Here is a 20,838-nt window from a genome sequence, read left to right as displayed (position 1 = left end):
ACCAGTGAGCAGATTTCCCTTTAGCCTTCAGAACAATCAGGATAGGTCGTGTCATGGACTCTATAAGTGGCGAAAGCGTGTCACAGGGATCCGTGTTGATTGAATTTCTTCCAACAGCGTTGCTATTTCAGTGTTTTAATTAGAGAATGGGGAGGAGGCCACCCCAGTAAGCCGAATTCGTTCGTGTTTCTGAAGCAGTTCCATGCAAATCAATCTTTGTGGCATGCTGCATTATCCTTTTGAATAACCCAATCGCAGATTGGTACATTGTGGCTATGAAAGGATGCTCATGGATAGTAACAATTTCCAGATAACTTGCTGCGTTATTAAGTGGTATAAAAGGGCACAATGTGCACCAAGGAAATACTCCTCATGTCGCGAGGCTGTATTGCTGGCTTTCTCGCTCTGTTATGGTCCTTTCATCAGCGTGAAACAAACTATAAGAGTAGCTTCCTCTAAGTTATATCATGCGGCAAAGGGAAGTTGGTATCTTTACTAATACTGAGAAATAGACTCTACCCCAAGATAAACAGTTTGAAATGCAGAATAAAGCAAGAAGACAATACTCCTCCATCTTAAGAAATCACAATAAGCACACTAACCTCCATAATCTCCTTTCTTTGTAATGCGTGGGAAAAAATGTTAGCCTACTTCACCAATGAGTCATTGATAATGAAGCAGCCATTTCTTCTGGTTTCGGTACCACAAACAGAATAATTTTACCATCTTCAAGCTAAAGTACATAGTGCCTATTTAACCCGACTGGCCAACACAGCTAAGGTGGCATTGATGTTTTGGGGAACAAGGGCAATTGGGGCCACAATGTGCTCATTCTTATGTTATAATTTTATACAAGCTAAAATGGACTTTATTCAACTCCCCTGCAGGATCAGGTTAGACTTCCTGTACGTTTTATTTCTAAACTTGTAAGGTCTCTTTGGACATGTTCTAAAATAACAGATTTACAGTGGATTGAGTAATGTGACCGGGTCCAAAGAGTGCACGTTCTCTTTCATCAAATATAAACGTTATGGCGATAACATATTTTTTTCTTTACTGACACGGAACTACTATTATTGTTCTCCAGAACCGAGGTGAATGGTCGTTGACTGATATCCTCTTCTAATGCAATCACGTGCATTTCCGTACTACACAGCATGTGAATATTAAGCTGTGTGCGCGTCGAGGAAAGCGCCAACTCAACTTTAGACGAAGGAGATACATTAACCGACTCTTTTCAATTTCCAGAAGTAAACAAAGTAATTTCGTATTCTTTTAATGTCTTTATGAAGACCGTTTTACCATCTTTACTTTTTCTGTTGTATTCTTCCCGCTTTCTTAAGTAAATTTAACCTTCTCTTACACTCTCAACGGAATTTCTAAAGTTTACAGTGCTCTATTATGATTTCCTCTTGCGTAGATGGAAACCATCCATCTATATACCGAGTATCACATGTCCAGCTAATGCGCTCATTCTCCAACTTGTTTTAATGGTAAAATCAATACTGCTGACTTCTCTAATGTTGCTATTTAATCAGACGACTGAAAAACGGCCCCCTCATTTAGTTCTTTGGACTTTAGCCTGACAGAGATGTAGCGGGGAATGATGTTGGTTTATGGACTGCATAACTCTTTCTCTGGTCGTCTTTTTGGGGGGTGTTAAGTCAGCGGTGAAACCGAGTTAACGAGTGATTTACAGTGTCTGGGTGCTGAGAGAGAGAACAAGTGGATTTAATGAAAGAAAATGCTATTATTTTTTTCTGATAAGATGTAATATTAGTAAGGTATCGATTCTTTTTTGCGCAAAGAGGATTAAAAGATAAGAATGGATTAACTGGATTAAATGCTATTAAGAAAATATCAGAGATTGAATTTCTGCCTGATGGAATCCATTAGCTGCAAACAAAATTTCTGAATAATTCATGCCATAATTTTAAAAAGAATTACAGATCGGCAAAATTATTGTCATCATAGTGGTCCTGCGTTTTTTCTTTTAAATATTGGGAACAGAAAAGGTATTATACGCTGCAAAATCCTGTTCATAAAGTGCGCCGCACCACCATTGGCCTGGCATGCTGTCAATGAGTTTTCGCTTTGTATTCACATAACTAGCTGGCTCTATGCACGCGAAACTGAGAGGTCACCGGGAGTTATTTCGGAAAATAATTAGCCTGAATAAAGAAATTGTTTATCAGATCAGGATATATGAAGTGCAGATTGCTTTGAAATCGGAAAAAATTGCACGACTCAGTTAACAGGAGATTACGAATGAATACATATGTTTTAGGAATGCGAATTTAAAGGGTTTAGCTGACTGTAAAATAAATTAGAGATTGCAGTTTATTGAGCTAATAAAGTAATGGTTTTTCTTAAATATTACGAAAGTTATTTGTTTCATCTCTTCTCTTTGATTTGTACAGCAGCTACCTTTTTTATAATCTGGCACATAAAGTCAAAGGGTTTTTAAAGACCGAAAAATACAATGACATTACTGTATTCAGCCCTCAGGTAGGCTAGAACCATGGGCAACTCAAACACGTGTACCACTTTTCCTAACGTTAACCACCTCTGTGTCATCGTGGCTGAATTATGGACTCTTACTCCTCATTTTGGTGATGTCTTCACACAGGAACGTTGTTCGTGCTCAATTAGACAATCATTTAGCTGCTGCAGCATACCTTAATGTAGAATTCTTTCGCCACAGAAAATACAGTCCAGTAGACTTGATTCAAATCTTAAATCTCCCTCGTGGCCTATTATAATTTACCCAGATTCCTTCAGTGCAGTATCAGCTATTCAAAATAATCTTCCTTTTTTTTTTTTCATAGCCATTAAAAATGGATAAAGTAACTCTTCCCCTCGTAACAGATCATTAAAACTTATGCAAAGAATTTATAATTCATTCTCCGGGGATTAAATTAGTGTTGCGTTTATATACAGAAAGTTACTTCTACGTTCTGAAATTTTAAGATTATTTTAAGCCTTGCGATTTATTTTTTCTGATGATAGTGCAGTTGTTTGTTGTTGCCGTCTAAATCCCCCCCCATGTGAAAGATTCTTTAAAGATGCGAAATTCGTCCAAAAACACTTTTTTATTTGTACTGTGGGATCATATTTTAAGAACAGCAGGGCTTTTGAAATTCCAGACGGACGTTATGAACTCAATAAATAGTTTGAATTGTTTGGTTTAACGCATCCGACACAAGAAACCGAACTTATAACCTGTCAATCCCTTGCAATAGTTTCTTTCTCGAATTTATTCGACCCATCCAAGTTTGTTCAAACAATCAACCATCCGCTGGTTGAAGGTACGCTTCCACACACCTATCCTGCAATCACCCTTCCTCAGTTTGAATTTATGCCCTCTTATGTGGATAGTCTGAGCAAGAGGAAGAATGCTCAATACACTCAGTCTATCACCTCTCAGGTGCCTAGTCTCTATACGCGGCAATTTGCAGAACTGAAGCCTTTCCTGGAAAGAGAACCATTTTGTTCTGCCTCACTAATCTTCTTGTCCTCCTCTGCTCCCGTTCCAGCAGCTCTACATCCTTCATAAAATGAGATTTCCAAGCCTGTATGGAGTACTCAAGACGCAGCCTAACCATCGCCTTGTACAGTGGGATTATAACCTCCTTATCCCTTCTAGTAAAATTTCAGATTATCATTGACCCGATGAGCACTTCTGGAAGCCTGCTTGCGCTGCTCATTGTGTAGTACCACACAGTTGGTAAATTAATCTGCGATTACTGCTATCCATCTGCAGTAACTTGCATTTGTTCAAGTTAAACCTCAATTGCTATTTCTCAGCCCATGTTCCTATTTATTTAGATCTTTTTGTATGAGCTAACCTTGTTTACTGTCATTAGCCACCCTGCCAACCAAGTATATGATGCCAAAACTGTTTTTGAATCATAGTATCCAATCAGTTTTTTGAGACAAGACGCACATTCGCACTTCTCCTGAATCCAAAGATGCTCTCATAATTATGACTAAGGTTTTGCGCACCTCCCTTAATATAACTAGATAGATCCCATACACCCTTGTTGCCATTTTTATGTTTAGCGTCAACGGTTTCTCTTCCACTTTCCTCTCAGTTAGCACAAAATCATTTAGCTCCCTGTTAGAATTTGATAAACTTCTGGCATCCCTTTCTCCTAAAGTATTCCTCATATGTGAATATAGATGCAAAACACGTATTCAGTTTATCAGCAACTTGAAAAGGATCATCAATAGTTAAACCATCGATATTGTAAGATCTTACAAATATTCGTTTTGCTAAAAATAAAAGGTCGATAGAAAGGGAATATTAAGTTAAAGATAGTAAGTATTAAGACTGGATATTTAATATAAGGTTAAAGTTGGAAGAAACACTGGATTTGGGGATGGGAAAGTTATAGACGTATATCTTGAATAGCGGCTAAATGGAAACAGGTAATTTCGAGTAATATAGAGAGCAATCAGCACTACGGAAGGGGTATCATTTGTGAACAGGTGAGAAAAGGGTTGCTGAATGCAAGAACAATAGGACCATGTAACCAGCTCTTTTGATCTAAGCCACTGTTAGGAAGTAAACAGGAAATGAGTGGACGTCCAGTGTTCGCGTCATGGTGACTGAATTTTGGATAAGTTGGCCATATTTAGCAGAGAAAGTGTGAACACGAAAATGAGTGTTTTGGAGGTGACTGCTGTGTGAAAAAAAGAAATTTCTAGAGAAGGGTTGGTTTGTGCACTAGGGAGAAAGCTGTGATGAAATGTTTTAACAAATAGGAAGGAATGGAAAATTAAGCAGAGTACTTGGGGGAGGCGTTCCAAACTTGAGGGAAAAAGAAAAGTTTGGGGGGAGAGTAATTGAGCAAGTGTCCACTGTATCTGACTTCTCTGTGGTCTAAGGGGAAGATGGTCGTGAGTTTGAGGGCTGAAATGGAAGTAGATTTTTTGGTGAAGATGAAGAACAAAAACGTGAGAGTATTCGGTGTCGCTAGCAACGTAACCTCAAGGTTGTACCTCGGAAGTTTTGTCGTGAAAGAGACTACACTTGTGTCTAGGGTCTGGCCCGTTATGCAGATATGTGAGCCAAGAAGAGAAAGAAAGCCTGGTGTCCGGCATCGGAGGGCAGTGTGCCCAAGAAATGGCCATTCCGGAACGCAAGTCTGTTCCTGTTTTTTTTTCTCGAATCCAGAACTCAAGAACTTATAACCTAGCTCTGTAAGGAATTGAGTGATAGTCCTTTTAAAAAAGTAACATTCCTGTTGTATTAGGCAAGTTAGTTACTAAGGTTGATAATTTGTTATGAATGTAAATGATTATGAAATAAGTAAGGGTGGTAAAGGGGATAACTAGAGAATAATTAAGGTAGGATGGGTGATCTGCAGTGAACATTACTGATGGAAAAGTCTGGAGAAAAAGAGAACCCCCACAATATCAAGTGAACCAATGTGATGCAATCTCTCCTTTTTACTGTTAACATAGTTAAGGAAGTCACCTGCTTTTCTTTGCACGAGACTTCTCGTACTGTGACTTTATTGCAGACCAGTATATATCTACCTAACGTTGCACCCTTTCTATTTAAGTGTTTCCAGTCCCTGTGAAAAATTCTACCTCATGAGCTTGCACAATCTCCTCAGGGTCGAATTTATTTCCAAGGCTCTCATAATGTACTCTCTATATCGTGCCTTGGCAGAATTGCAGACATTTTCGATTTGAATCCCAATTCGCGACTTCTTCTCAACATTGCCCTGTACTTGTTTATTATATCCTTAGATCTGCTACTCTCAACATTGTTAGTGCCAGTGTGTACACGATGTGTGCTCGAAAGATGATAGCCACTCAAGCTTTAGCCTCTTGGTAGATATGCCTGGTCCTATTTCACCTGTCCTTTTTGCACAATATATTTCCCCCGTGGGATCAGTGCATATATAAATATTTTGTTGGATTTTGACCATCTAGCTTATACAAACTGATTAACCCAAAAATTCAAATCATAGCGCTTAAATGAAAGCCACTTAAGTATTGTACGTTTCTTCTTCGTCTTTTTAAACTTAAAAAAAAAAAAAAAACAATTCAGTCTATTGAATAAAAGATCATTTTGTTCCAAATTGGTCCTGGCCTCGACAATAAATCAACCAACGACCCCGATCAAAGCCAGAAGGTTTCTTATAGAATAAATCCTAACCACATTTTGTTTAAATTGAAGTGGAATTGTGTTCTAGGACCTTTTTAATGTTGTTCAAATTTGAAGTTAAATGCATCTTATTTGGTAATTTAATACTTTTCTTTTGCTATCATTTGAGTTTCTTACAGGAGTAGATCGCTTTAGATCAGCAAGTTAATTGTAAAATTGATATAATCACCTCTATTTTAAGCACGTGTGGTTAAAAATAGTGTCTTAATTTCACAGTGTCCGTCTGTCGGTCAGCATGTAACAAGTCGACTCCTAGTATGCGATTTTCATATCGTTATTTATCGCGTCATTTCGAATTTAATTAAAATTTGAAAAATAGAAATCCGGCAAGATTTCTTTTTTCTCTCCATAGCTACCTCGAACTATCTTTATATATGCGAACGTACGTATGTCTGGACATTCTCGAATAGGAAAAGTCAGACCGACTAAAATTTTTCAGTGTGATAAATTTGGAGCAGCAGCAGTTCCAACGAGCTCCTTTAACATTGACAGTAATAGTTTTAGTATTCGTGGACTCGTATTTCTTTTATCCAGCAACATGTTTTGTAACCTGGATATAATAAATAAATTAAAATCTACTTGTATACATTTTAAAATGTTTTTGAGATGATTTAAGGCGCATTTTAGATGTAAAAACGAGGTTTATAAAGATTCAAAATGGTGTCTTGCTTGGTACTAGTGCTGCCATCTATTATCAAGTGAGGCAACTATTAAAAGTCGCTCGATAGTGGTGGCACCGTAGATAAAAACTATCCATATGAAATGAGTTGCTAAAAAAAGACATTTATTTTAGTTTCTTCGAGGTGTTTATTGTTAGATTTTTGAATTTAAAGCTACTATAAATTCATGTGGACACTTAATTATAAACTTTTTTTGATCCAAGTATGGTCTTTATTCTTAAAATCAAAAGAAAGCGTTAAAATTTCAAAAATATTGCTAATTGTCATTTGAAAAGCCATTCTGATGATGAGCCTATATAGCGATTCTTGAAACGTTAATGCAAATATCTTAATTTTAGTAAGACGCAATTGTCCTTTTAAGTAATTAAAGCATTTAATCAAAAGCACAACGCACGATTCCTTACTATCAATAAATGCTTCGTTCTTTGTTAATAAGATTAATGAATACTCAATGGACTCGTTTCTAAATTTGAGATTTCAAAGGGAGCACTTGACGTACTTAAACATGCAAGTGCTTTAAGAGTATATAAATAAACAATACAATATGTTAGCCACCTCGAGGTAATAGAAATTTCGAAAGTATTGTTAATTGTCATTTGCAGAGCCATTCTGATGATGAGCCTGTGTAACGATACTTGAAACGTTAATACAAATATCTTAATTTTAGTAAGAAACAATTATCCTTTTAAATTAAGTAAATGCTTCGTTCTTTGTTAATAAGATTAATGAATATTCAATTTGAGTTTTCAAAGGGAGCACTTGACTTAGTTAAAAATGCAAGTGCTTCACATCTCAAAAAAGAACTTCAAGAGTAGATAAATAAACAATGCAATATGTTAGCTACCTCAAGGTAATAGTGCGCTGGCTGTGGATGGAAAGCGTATTTCGAGCTCGCAGCGTTCTTTCCCAATAGTGACAGCTCCTGCAATTGACATAAATTAACTTTTCTTTTATTGTAGAGTGTCGAGCAGACCCTAAAGGAGACAGCATTTCTATGGCCTCGGTTGGAAAGAAACTTTACGAGACACCACGAGAGCCTCTTTATTACCCATCGCCCTACGCTACTACTAGAATATCTATGTACTCTGGAGATAGCGAGTCTTCTTCGGGCCAAACAAGCAGTCTCCAGAGGCCTGCTGGGAACAGACCAGAGCATACCTACGATGTTCCGTTTCCTCCAAAACAGGTAAGTCTCATTTAAAAACAACAACAAACTTTATCTAGATGTGGTGCACATACAGCATTTGTGATGTCACTAGTTCTCGAAATTGCCACTTTCCAAGCAGGTTTTTCGCGTGTTTTGGCAAATGGGCTATTTGATCTTCGATCAGCGAAAGTAGGACATCTGGTGAGCCAGCTACCAAACAAACCTCGTCTTACAGTGACAGAGGGTGCAAATCTGCGTTTAATATAATCGTAAAGGGCAATTGGATTAATCCAATCGATTCAATGAATTCTCAATTGAGTGGCCCATTTAAGTTCCTGTTCAAAACTATGATTTGGAAGGTTTTTTTTCATTAAAAAATACCCGAAAAGTCTGCTAGGTACAGTTAATTAATTAAGACAAACTGTGACACTTTTAGTCGTTTTTTTAGGTACTAAAATAAAATATCACGCTTTTATTCTTCAGTACAGTTATTTTAAAACAATTTTCCCCATAAGCAGTGATATTCAAATAGATCTCCTAAACTAACCCACAAACCTAATTATCCATTCCATGTTTATTAAACAACTTTATAGTCATAAAGTATATACTATGTTTTTGCCAACGAACCTGAGTTCTTTCGAGAGATGATACTTTCACTTAAGCCTCTTCAGTGTATAAAAATGTGTTTTCATTCGGTCATAACTAGTATCTTCATAAAGAAAGATACTGTTTGCAAAAGTAAGACTTAAAAGTGGATGAAAGATCTCCAAAATCATTGACCATTTCAGTATATTAGATATATTGAACGTGTCAGTTGATTACTGGATAGTTCACAGATCGATACTCCAACTATATAAGTCAGTTGAATGCACAGATTCAAAATCAGCCTGCAGAAGTTGGCTATTTTTTCAAATTAAAATTTCCAGAGCGCCCACTAGATGGTCACTGTTTTCAAACTGGCTAATAAATGACGCAGTTGAAGGGGTGAAGCCAAAGCCGAACTTATGGACAAATATTCTTTCAGCCATCACTGGCTTAAATCCCCAATTATCTGTTGAAGTTATGGATTATCATGAAATCGATTGAAAATTGTTTTTTTAAGACGATAATTAGCTTTGTCTTTTCCACCCTACAAACAATAACAAATCCCAGATATTTTTTGGATTATAGAGTTTATTAAAACTTGAACGTTGTGTATTCTTCTGATATTTACCTTCGGCTAATCCTTTTCTTTCTTAATCTTTAAGAAAATGAAATACCCGTGTTCTACCTAAAGATCAGAACTGGCTTCTTGAAAGACGTCTTTTGTTAGCAATGTCTGTGTCATCCCCCTTCCATCACTGTACATATCTCTTGACTTGACACCAGTCTAAGAAGTTTCTCAAACAAGAAAATCTATTACTCGTAAGACGACCGTCCAAGCTGATTCCTTTCTCTCTCTGCCTTTCATTGATTTCTGATTTTTTTTGTACCCTCTCTTAAACAAGTGAGGCAAAAGAGGGCGGCCGTATTTTTAAAATGAACAATGCACTGTAAGGGATCCGGAGGTTTTTGTTGCTGCATCTTCATTCGAGTAGTTCAGTAACATTTTACGACTTCAGTGAAATGCTCTCCTGGTTAAAGGACCTTACGAGGAAAAGAAAAAAATCAATTACTTGTAAACCCGTCCATTTCAGCAAGTCTGCATGGACTGTTCAAGAAATTAACTCATAAAGTATTATACATTTTCATAAAAATCAAGTTTTTATACCTGGCAAGGAAAAAGCCTGAAGCTTTCTTAAACTTTAATAGTACCAGAAATATTAAACGTTGATCAGCCTTGTTTTAAAAATATATCATACTAAAATTGTGTTTTTATTAACACACTTAATGCCAATTTATTGGTAAGTTCCTTCTGAAAAAAACGTCTTCAGATACTTTCCCAAGGGGTTTCAATAATTTCGATTTGTTATGCAAAGGAATCTTGGTATGAAGCCCCCTAACACAACCGGTTAGCAAACAGCGAACATTATTACATAAATCATGTCAATGGTAAATATATATACTTGTATATTCGTTCTACCTGTTATAGATACAGTGGGTTACCAAAAGTATTTTAACTCTGATAAATTTAGAAAAATATGAACCTTAATGAATAAATTAATAAGATGAAAGCTCATCTTTCACCCCATTACAGTATCGATCCATTGTTGAATGCTACTCTAGCAGCCATCAGGATTTGTGTCCATTCTTTCGTCTGTTCAGTTGTAGAAGAGGGATGTTATTGGCTGTTCCTCCTAAAGGTGTGCGGGTGAACTTTTTGATCAGACACAGAACTTCGTTTTGCTCAAACAGGAATTGAGCTAAACCTCAGTTGGAGCATCACTATGTTAGAAAATGGAAGGCCCATTTCTAAACAACAGCGAGAGTGTAAATTGTCCAAGACGTTACTTTATGACTCAGTACTGATGTTTTCTGGCATTGCAACCAACGGTCAGAGAACGGTCTTCAAACCACGAGAAACATCTAGAAAATCATGACCCTCTCTCCTCCGATCTACAGTGTGGACACAATATACTGCAGTAGATACGTTCCATAAGCATTTTCTACACCCACATTTGGCCTTCGGTTCTGTGGACCAGGCAGTATGATTATCGAACATATTTCTACTGTACGATGTATTAGGTACCAATGCAAAGAGCGTTCGCTGGTGTGATATGAATCTTGTGGACATCTACAATTTAACGATTTCCTTCAATAACTAGAGATTTATACTGGTTGCGTACAACTACGTTGTCCTCACTCTTCCATCTTTCACTTTGAGAGTTTCAAACATGTGGCTGTTGGGCGCTGTGATACATTGCTGGTATGGACTCCAACGGTTAAACCTCTTTGAAAAATCTTTTAATTGCCGTGCCTTGATGTATCCTGCACACTTTTAAACTTGCGTCTGGTCAGCACCGTTCGCAACTATGGAGAGGTGTTCGAATGCTCGTGGCTAAAAGTTAAGTTAGTTTTTTTGCGATGAAAACAATCTTTTCCATCCAATAAAGGCCTGCCATTCTCTTAGGTTTCTGTCATGTTATTGGCTTCGTCACTATTCCAGGGTCAGATATCGCTTTTTTATTATGGAAGTGAAATACTCGTATAGTAGGTAAGTAGTTTTGGTCTTTTGATATTGGTTTCTTTCTGTAGGGGATATTAGAATTGCAATTCTGAGAATAATTCGGCTCATATTTGGATCCTTAATGCTTCTGTTGGTAAAATATCCCACACTTGTCCAATGAGCTGTTGCATTTTTGACCAGGGTCCTCTGATTCGGCCTGATTTTCTGGTTAGCTTTTTGTTGCTGGAACTCCTGCAAATTTGACGATGTGCTCTAGAGCTCTATGTCGGTAGCATATGGGTGGAATTCGAAGTAGGTAACTAGGAAGGACTGGAAGGGTGTAGCGAAAAGTGTAAAAGATATGACATTTCCAGTTATGCCAGAGTAGAGTCTAAAATTATGACGGGAATTTCGATATGGTAAATTTTTGTGCCAACGAATATGACATCCGGTTTTGCTCTATTATTTCAGCCCTCTAAATTCTCGTAAGATTGTCTAGTAAGTCTGTGCACATTGATTTATCTTTTATAAAATTATGGAGATGAAAGCGCCCGCTGGACCACTCTTTCAAATATCTTTATTAGGTCGCAGATGATGGTAATAGTTGTGAAATACTTTGGAATCAATAGTATCAAACATCACTAAAATATGCGCTCCATATTTTAGGGATCTTTGTACTCGTGAGAATGTAATTATTATGTGCAGCATAGCTTGGGGATAAAGAGAAGGGAAATCTTTGAGAATACTCAGGTGGTCGAGAAAGCACATTTGTTTCTTAATCTCGCTGGCGAGTAACCTTTTGTCTTGTGGTTTTAAATATGTATTTATTGAATTAACTGTATGAACTCATTTTACTGTATTCTGAGATGTTAAATGTCAGTCAAGAAGACTTTCAATATTATTTCAAAATGGCAACAAAAAATCCAGAATAACGCAGGACCCTTTCTGCAACCCACACAGATACATCTATTATAAATTTTGTTTGGATGAGCTTATAATTTGAAAGGCGTTCGTCTTGAATCAATATATAAAAATAGTCTAGTATATCTAGTATACCTGACCTATTTTCTAATTCTGATTCCGATTAAACACGTACAAATCATAATATCATAAGAAGACTTTACACATTCGGAAAAACAGGCTTAAAACTTTTAACTGAGAGAAGATTGTAGACCCCTTCGTTCTGGACACTATCCTAAAAGAGAAGCGTAGGATAAGAATCTTTAAATCCGTAGAAATAAAAGGTTAGAGCCGCTTTATGTGGTTATTCGTTGTCCTTTATTTCTTGGGCCTGCTCTGTAGTTTTTTGTTTTTGCTGTTTTACTCTACTGATATTAGTTCAGCCAATCCTCCTTACAGTAATCCGATATTTCTAGAAGTTCTCTCTTTAGACATGACTACATCTTTATTAGCTTATACTTGTAGGTCACAGATGTGACCTCTTTGGCCATCCTACAGATAATCCTGAAACTATTATCTTAGCTTTCTTTGGATTTAAGCTTCTTTGTTTTTTTTTGTTAGAACTAAAGAGCAGAAATCAATCCCGATATCTTTGTATTGTTCACATACTCGTACACCAAGTTGGTGTCTCTAGTAAGACTATGTATGAGCCCAACTGAGAGCTTTGTAGAACAGCGTCGCAGCTGTAGAATTTCATTAAATGGATGACTTGCCTGTAATTGGCTTTTCAGTCGAATTTCCGACGGTCAAGTGATTTCGCTGTTTCCACTAACCAGAAAGAGTGTTAATATCAGAACCAGTCAATGACTAGAAGAACTGGTTAATCTCTTTCACTTGGTCTGTAGTTACTCGATCTCAGGAGGAAGCTTCCAATGTAGTTTTTGCAGGGTTTTTATCCAGACAACTTTATGAAGTGAGAACGCACCCTTCTGTAAACATAAACAGGCTTGTCTTTGAGCCTCATCTCTACTGGACTACGGTGCACACCTAGTTCCAAGGTATGCTCATAGACAAAGAATTAACACCATTATCTGTTCTAATCTAGAAATGAGTTCTGTAATAGTGATCCAGATAGAATTAACCAAGGAGGTTAATTCAACAAAGACATATAAATCGAACACCATAAATCAAAAATTTATTGTAATTATGTTGTTCAGTTCCCCTTCAATGTCAACGTTCTTCCCTGGCCTGCTAGGTCCCTAATTTCTCTCTTTTTCGAGTATATTTGGGACTACAGCCTAAAGGCATGCTCCAAACAGTCTATACCATGGCATGTACTCAGTCAAATCACTGTCAGATAGGGCCATAATTCGTAATAATGTATACTTGTTTTCGCAATAAATAAATAAAAAAAATCTTCTGTTCCGATCACTAATGTATAACAGAATTCGGAGAAATTGATCTAAACTTTATTGGTGGGACAATATTTCTGACATCAGTGTATATAAAATTTTATCATGATTGTATTTTTATTTGCAATGTCGTTTGTACGCTTGCTGTTTGTAAAATCTCTGATCTTGAGGAACATTACTGCGGTTTCCATGATCTTGGACATACATGGGCCAGTAGGATGTCGCCAATTTTCCAATCCATGAGTTCATATTCCATTGTTTTTGATGTAATTTTTCCCATGTATGACAAAGATTGCACGTGTGACTGCTGTGAGAGTTATATATTTTATCCCACTCCTTGTCCACGGTTCTTTTACTCCACAACACAATGGGTAGTGCTATTATTCTGTTCAAAATAGTTGTACCCTAGATTTTGTTGCAGGTCGTGTTTGTGCACAGTTTTCCTAGCACACTTTTACAATTTAAAACAGCTTTGAGGTTATATACGTGGTATTGTAATCAAGGAGAGAAAACAGCATAACTTGTTTGCTGAAAGGTTCCTCGGCAAGGTTGATGAATGGAGCCAGTATGTTCAAATTTAGTCCACCTGTATATGCTTCTTTGTAAGCCCCCACAGGTAGCATAGTGTTTGGTCAAGTCCCGAAGTTAGATCTCGTCGATGATGCGAAGAGTTCTTTTCTTTCTAAACGCGGTTGAATTACTTTCAGGAGAGGGTTGCGTGGTTTTTGCTCCCGGAAACTCGGGAGCCAAAATCAGTCGGGTTTATCGTGCAGCAAACTCAGTGAAGAATACATTCAATTACAGATGCCTCATAGCCTTAGTTGATTTGGCCTTTAAAGTAAACGCGCCACCAATTTCTCTGAAAAGCTTCCGATTATGAATCTTCTGGCGTTTAAGTCTAGCTAATTTCATGAACATATTTATCTCTCTGATATCAGCTTCTACATCTGCCTTCGGCTCAGATGTTTTGGAAAAGGCTTTCCTTCTTGACAGTCCTATGATCAGACACTCATATAAAATGAACCCTTAGGGTCTCAATGACCATTCGAGATCGAGCCTAGTTGACAGAGATATCTCTACGCACTTTTGCTATTCTGGTTCTCGTCTACCGTGACAGTACAGTGGATTCGAAGGTGTTTAAGCGATCGAAAGGGGATTCTCGAAAGGGGCTGTGTTTAAGCGATCTCAGGATAGGGGGAATGGGGTTATGTGGAGCGGGAATTTCAGCTGCCCAAAATGGAAATTAGAGTGGTTACTTCTACTATGATCATCGCGAACGATCTACCAAGAAGCCTCCAACTAACCTTGTTCCTGTTCCTCTTTGAGCAGCCACTTTTTATTGAGTAAATGGGAAGATTTCTTTCTTTCACACAAAGTACTAAACTTCAGAGAAATTAGGCTTTCTTTTAAACAATCTGTAGTCCTTCAGAATTAATTATTAAACTTAAACTGACACGTAATTTAGCGACCTATGATTTATCGCATTTGCTAAATGGGCCCTAAAACGTGATAAACACTATAAATTTTCATTCGGCTCCCTTTAGCTGAACGTTAAGCGCAGATTTGAAGAAATTACGAACTCAAAAATTGACACAGTGGTTGCGCTTTCTTTTATTTTATTTAAATATATGTGCGCACACATATATAACGCCGCATTTCCTCATTCACTGCCCTGGAATTAATAATATCAATTTCTCTAATCACACGTTAAGCTTATGTTCTTATTGGGGGAAAAAAAAGTATTTTAATATCTTAATGCACAGAGCAGTACGTGCAGATCGACATAATGGTGGGATCGCAACACGGGTAAGATTTATAAGATTTTAGTTATTAAATCATCCTCATTATCCATTCAACACACGTTCCACCCATAATACAGCTTAACATATTCAAATATTTACGATGTATGTGTGTTCAATATTCATTGACTCATTATCTGCCAAGATTATTCTTTATCACACCCTGCTGCGCGTGTACCAGCTGTTGGCAGTTTTTGCGTGTAAGATTTATCGATTAAGTGCGCAGACGCAGACGGTGGGGGGTTCAGTTTTCCCCCTGGTCACCTTGGAAACGCAATAATAATGCTATCTATTCATTTTTATTGATATGCGAACAAGTTTGGAAAAATAAAGAAGCTAAAGAGGAATGGGGGAGGATTTCGGGGGGTAAAGGAATGTTGGGGGGGAGGGGAAATGCCCAAGAAGTCATATTTCACGTGCGAAATTTCATTGACATTCGCGCTTTATCGAAGTTTTCATTTAAGCATTTATATTATGCGAGAAGATAGGTTTGGCTGTTGTGATTAATGAGAAAAGTGAAGAATTTCTTTCAAAAAATTCGGATATGGATAGCTTGTTAAAATTCCGATGATGGTTACCGTTAAGGAGAGAAATATAGATCTTTGCATTACCGTTTTGTATACGAATCCCTGTTGTCACGTCAGGTGATTAGTGATCGGTGCTAAGCGATACAGTCAACTATTGCCAAAAATATCTCTTCCTTATAACAATTAGCTGGAGTAGATTGGGAGGGGGATTTTTGTTGAGTTCCATGCACAGAATTGATAGTTTACAAGGCTTATCTGTTAATTCATTTGCGATATATTTGAATGGTTAGTGCACGTGTGTCTGTAAAGAAAATTAAGCTGTCTAATGATGGTTATTTTTGTATATTTTGTTTATTATTTTCAATTGTCCCGAAGTGCATTAGCAGAGCAGATGGGATGCTAAATTGAGAAACTTAACGAGCATTTCAGTCATTAGTGGTTTAACACATTTGCCTGGTCCGGTTTATTAGATCGGTCTCTCGCTCGACATCAATTGAAATTAGTTAATTTCTCGGTAGATTAGAGTTCAGAAAATTATTGGAGGTATAATTTTGCGTCCCAACTCTAAGAATGATCCATTTGGTTGGAGTAGCTATTCCACCAGTTATAAAGGTATTCTTGAAAGGGGCTTTGTTTTTAACTTCCACGTATCGTAAGGCGCCAGTGTCTCATCTGCGTTTTCGGTTCTTCGGAACTACTTCTAAGACACAAACTGTTATCTTCTGCTGAGGGCAACTTCTGCCCTGTACTGCCTAGACCATCTTCACCCAGTGTCATCGAATCCTGATCTCGGTTAGGGTAATGTAAGCTCGTAATATACTTGGACAGCTGAGGTACCATATTGAGCAACCCAGTTCCTCAATAGGGAAGTTTGTACCCCTCCCATCATCTCATCTAGTCTTACATTGGTAAGACTTGACTGGTTACTTCATTTAGCCTTCAAATTCCATATACATACACGTGTTTAATAGTCTAACTTTAACTAACAGTGGTCATATATTAAATTAAAAAAGACAGATAATGTACCCATTTAGAAATTCCTCCGGCAGAGGAATTTCTGAAGGTTTATTCAATCTTGGCTGCATTAGCCAATCGAGATGAAGGGACGTAGGGCTTTTCCTGGCAATGACACAATATCTCCAAAGCGCCACAAAAAACCAATAGAAACTGCAACTTCAGGAGTGAAAAGTTTCTATATCGTACTCAAAGGTTTTTACCAAAATTTCTGACATGATGGGGAGTTGTGATGTCGGATTTGGATAGTTTTTCTTTAAAAGGAATGGGTGGGGTGCAAATGGGTTACCCTATCGACTTGAAATTTAGTCCAAAAGCACATAACAACACTCTTAATATCTTCAAAAGGGTTGGAGAAGTTGTTTCAAATTGTGGGGGGTGGAATTAAATTGAATGATTGTACTTTATATATTTATGTTTAGTTTTATTCTTATTTTATTTATTTATTTAGTTCCCTTATGTGAGTTTGTCCACCTTATTTTAATTTCCCCACTTACACATCTGACTTTACTTTAAAGGAGAATTCCAAATTCAAGGGAACTTCTCAATTAATTATAATTCCCTTCGGAAGGGCTGAGTGTTCAGGAATAACAAACAACACATTTTAATAAGCAACAAAGTTTATTTACATATATATATATGTACAACATAATATGCAATTGAATAAAAAAACATGTAATATGCATACAAAGTTAAATATAGGATACCTTGCATATATTATTCTTATATTAACAATCAATATGCTATTTTCATCATTATACTCTGTGTTCTCTCCATTCTGTTACAATACACTGAAGACCAATCTTAACTTTCCTAAAGTCTCTATTTGTTATTAGTCTTCAGTTGGACCAACAATTCTTCATCAATACAAACACTATATATTCAATTATTTATCCTTAAAACAATCAATTATCTAATTGAATTCAATTCAATTATCTATCTTTGAACCTCTTTGAACCAACAATTCTTCATTAATACAATCACTATATACAATTATCTATCCTTAAAACATTATAAAACCTTCTCATATTAACTTTACTATCCTCCTAACACATTATATAATACAGTAGAGGAACCAGTAGCAGGAAGTGATCACGGAGTTCTACGGTGGATGATGACGAGAGAGGTAGCAGAAGTAAAAGGCAAAGGAATGGGTTTTAATTTCAGAAAAGGAAATTACGATGCCTTAAGGTACTACATGGCCTCTATTAACTGGGTAGATATCGCGCAGAGAATGAATACAATTGAACTGTGGTACGCTTTTAAAACATTAATCACAGATGCCTTGAATGCGTATTTACCATTAAAAAAATACTCCACGAGAAGGGTTCCAAGTTGGATGAATAGTGAAGTTGCCACATTACTTGAGCAGAAAAAGGTGGCATGGAAAAGTTACAGAGCAATAAAAAGTACTGAAGCCTATAACAGCTACAAGGTGGTGTGTAATAGAGCCACAGAAAAGGTTCGACAGGCAAAGGCAGTTTATGAGAAATCACTAGCAAACAGAGCAAAGAGGGGGGGATAAAGAATTCTTCACATATATAAATGCCAAGAAGAGCAGGACAAACCAGATCGGACCTTTACGTAAGGGAAAGGGGATAGTAATAAATACACCAGCTGCCGTTGCAGATGAACTCAACAGTTATTTTGCATCGATATTTACAAATGAAAAGCCTTTTGTGGCAATGGGAAATTGTGGGAGCGAAGTTAAAAAATATGTAATTAATGATATTGAAATTTCGCAAGATTATTTAATGAAAAAACTTTCGAGCCTACAGACTAGTAAGGCTCCTGGAGTTGATGGAATATACCCTATAATCTTGAGAGAGGCGGCAAGCGAGTGCATTGAACCACTGAGGCTGGTTATGCGAGCATCACTAGACTCTGGGGAGATTCCCTTGGATTGGAAAAGTGCAAATGTATCTCCCATACATAAGGGTGGCTCTAAAAGTGAAGTGGGAAATTATCGACCTGTCAGTCTGACTTCAGTAGTAGGGAAAATCATGGAGGCATTGATCAAGGGTGGAATTCAGGATCATTTGGATAGAATTGAAATTCTCAAGGATACTCAGCATGGTTTTGTAAAGGGAAAATCATGTTTAACAAATCTGGTTCGCTATTTCGAAAGGGTCACTCACGAGTTGGATTTAGGGAATAATTTCGACATTGTTTATTTAGATTTCAGCAAAGCTTTTGACTCAGTCCCACATGAGCGGTTGCTTTATAAGCTGGAACAGGTTGGAATCACTGGGAAAATCCTTAGATGGATAGAAGGATGGCTTCAGGGCAGGAGGCAGAGGGTTGTGATAAATGGCTATTCCTCAGATTGGGTTGATGTAAGAAGTGGGGTTCCCCAAGGATCAGTATTGGGACCACTGTTGTTTTTAATTTTCATAAACGACATTGATGAAGGGATAGAGGGCGTGATGTCTAAATTTGCAGATGATGTTAAAATTGGTAGAGTAGTTAATGATCACTGTCAAGCTGAGCTTCTTCAGAGAGACCTAGATAGACTTCAAGAATGGTCAGAAAAATGGCAGCTGTGCTTTAATCCAACAAAGTGTAAGGTATTACACCTGGGAAACAGTAATCCCAAAATAACTTATTCACTTGGTGGAGTTCAACTAAACCCAGTACTGGAGGAAAGGGACTTGGGTGTTACGATACGGTCAGACATGAAATTCTCTGAGCATTGTAAACAGGTTGCAAGGAAGGCCCATGGTGTCCTATCGATGATCTATCGAACTTTTGCAAGTAGAGATAGGGACGTGATAATCCCATTATATAAGGCCTATGTTAGACCACACTTGGAATACTGTGTTCAAGTATGGAGACCGCACCTAAAGAAAGACATCGAGCTTCTTGAAAGGGTGCAAAGAAGGGTAACTCGCCTGGTGAGATCGGCAAAAGGGCGTCCTTATGAAGAAAGACTTCGAATATGTGGGTTGCAGAGTTTGGAAACTAGACACTTTAGAGGAGATTTGATTGAGGTGTTTAAGGCTCTGAGAGGCATCAGTAAAATGAATGAGGACGAAATTTTTAAGATTATAAATGATGCTAGAACTAGAGGACATAAATTCAAGTTACGCGGGGAAATGTTTAGATTGGACTGCAGGAAGTTTTATTTTAGCCAGCGAGTTATAAATTACTGGAATAAGTTGCCTTCATGGGTGGTAGAGGCCGACAGTTTGGGGAAATTCAAAGGTCATCTGGATAGTACTTTCGGGTAAGGGAAGCGCATAGGATGATAGGATTAATTTCCTTTTTATTTAATTTTTAATTTCATTTTATTATTTTTATTTATTTATTAATTATTATTATTTATTTATTTAATTTTTGTTTTTATCATTGTTTTGTTCGGATTTTTTTTTTTTTTTTTTTTTTTTTTTGGCTGGTGCAGCATAAGCCATAGGCTTTCTTGCACCATATGGCCGTTACTAATACTAATACTATAATCATTTGACAACAATCTAATCTATTACTTATCTTTCGTTTATCTTGCATTCTACAATAGCCTTTTTTTACATAATTAAACTCTGTTTGTATATCTATAATTTACTTCGGAGATAATTTATCTATCAATTTACTTTTAGTGTTACCACTCTTTTTCATTTTAATTAATCACTATACTGTTTCCTAACAGTCCTTGTTAACTTACATTACTTACTATTATCTTTTTTCTTTCCTTTCCGGGGAGGTTTCAAACTTCCATTTTTGGCTCACTGAGGTTCTCCTTCATCTGCTTTCACCTGGAACTGCTATAGATAATTATTAGGAACTCTTTGCTGCATGGATCTGGCGTCCTTCCTCCACCTTATTCGGCTACCTTCCATTCACTGCTTCCTTCCTTCTCATTGAGCTACTGATTCTGCGGATTTCGCTCCTCCATCGAGCTACTAATTCTGCAGTTTTCGCTCTTTTTCTCCACCTTATTAAAACCTTTCACAAGGAGAAAGTTCATAGGGGCTACCCTCGCTTTTTCCGCTCCACCTATTAAAACTCTTTCCAGAAGAAAACTTCCCAGGGCGCTACCCTTCTCATTTTTCCAACACGACCGAACGCTCAAATGTTAACTGACACATATTTTCTACTA

General features: G+C 37.1%; 1 protein-coding gene across 1 annotated transcript in view; it reads left to right on the top strand.

Moving 5' to 3' along the window:
* LOC150084397 (cell adhesion molecule Dscam1-like) overlaps positions 1 to 20,838 on the top strand; it is a 304,173-nt gene that overhangs the window by 263,237 nt on the left and 20,098 nt on the right. Inside the window, exon 22 of the mRNA XM_090375203.1 lies at positions 7,821 to 8,047. Coding sequence (XP_090231329.1) covers positions 7,821 to 8,047 — 227 coding nt within the window. The remainder of the gene's footprint in view (positions 1 to 7,820; positions 8,048 to 20,838) is intronic.

Source organism: Mastigoproctus giganteus, chromosome 6 (assembly GCF_048544385.1).
Source record: "Mastigoproctus giganteus isolate SK-2022 chromosome 6, ASM4854438v1, whole genome shotgun sequence".
In the NCBI taxonomy this organism is placed as follows: domain Eukaryota; kingdom Metazoa; phylum Arthropoda; class Arachnida; order Uropygi; family Thelyphonidae; genus Mastigoproctus; species Mastigoproctus giganteus.
The sequence above is the reverse complement of the archived record's forward strand: the minus strand, read 5'-3'. Positions and strand labels throughout refer to the sequence as shown.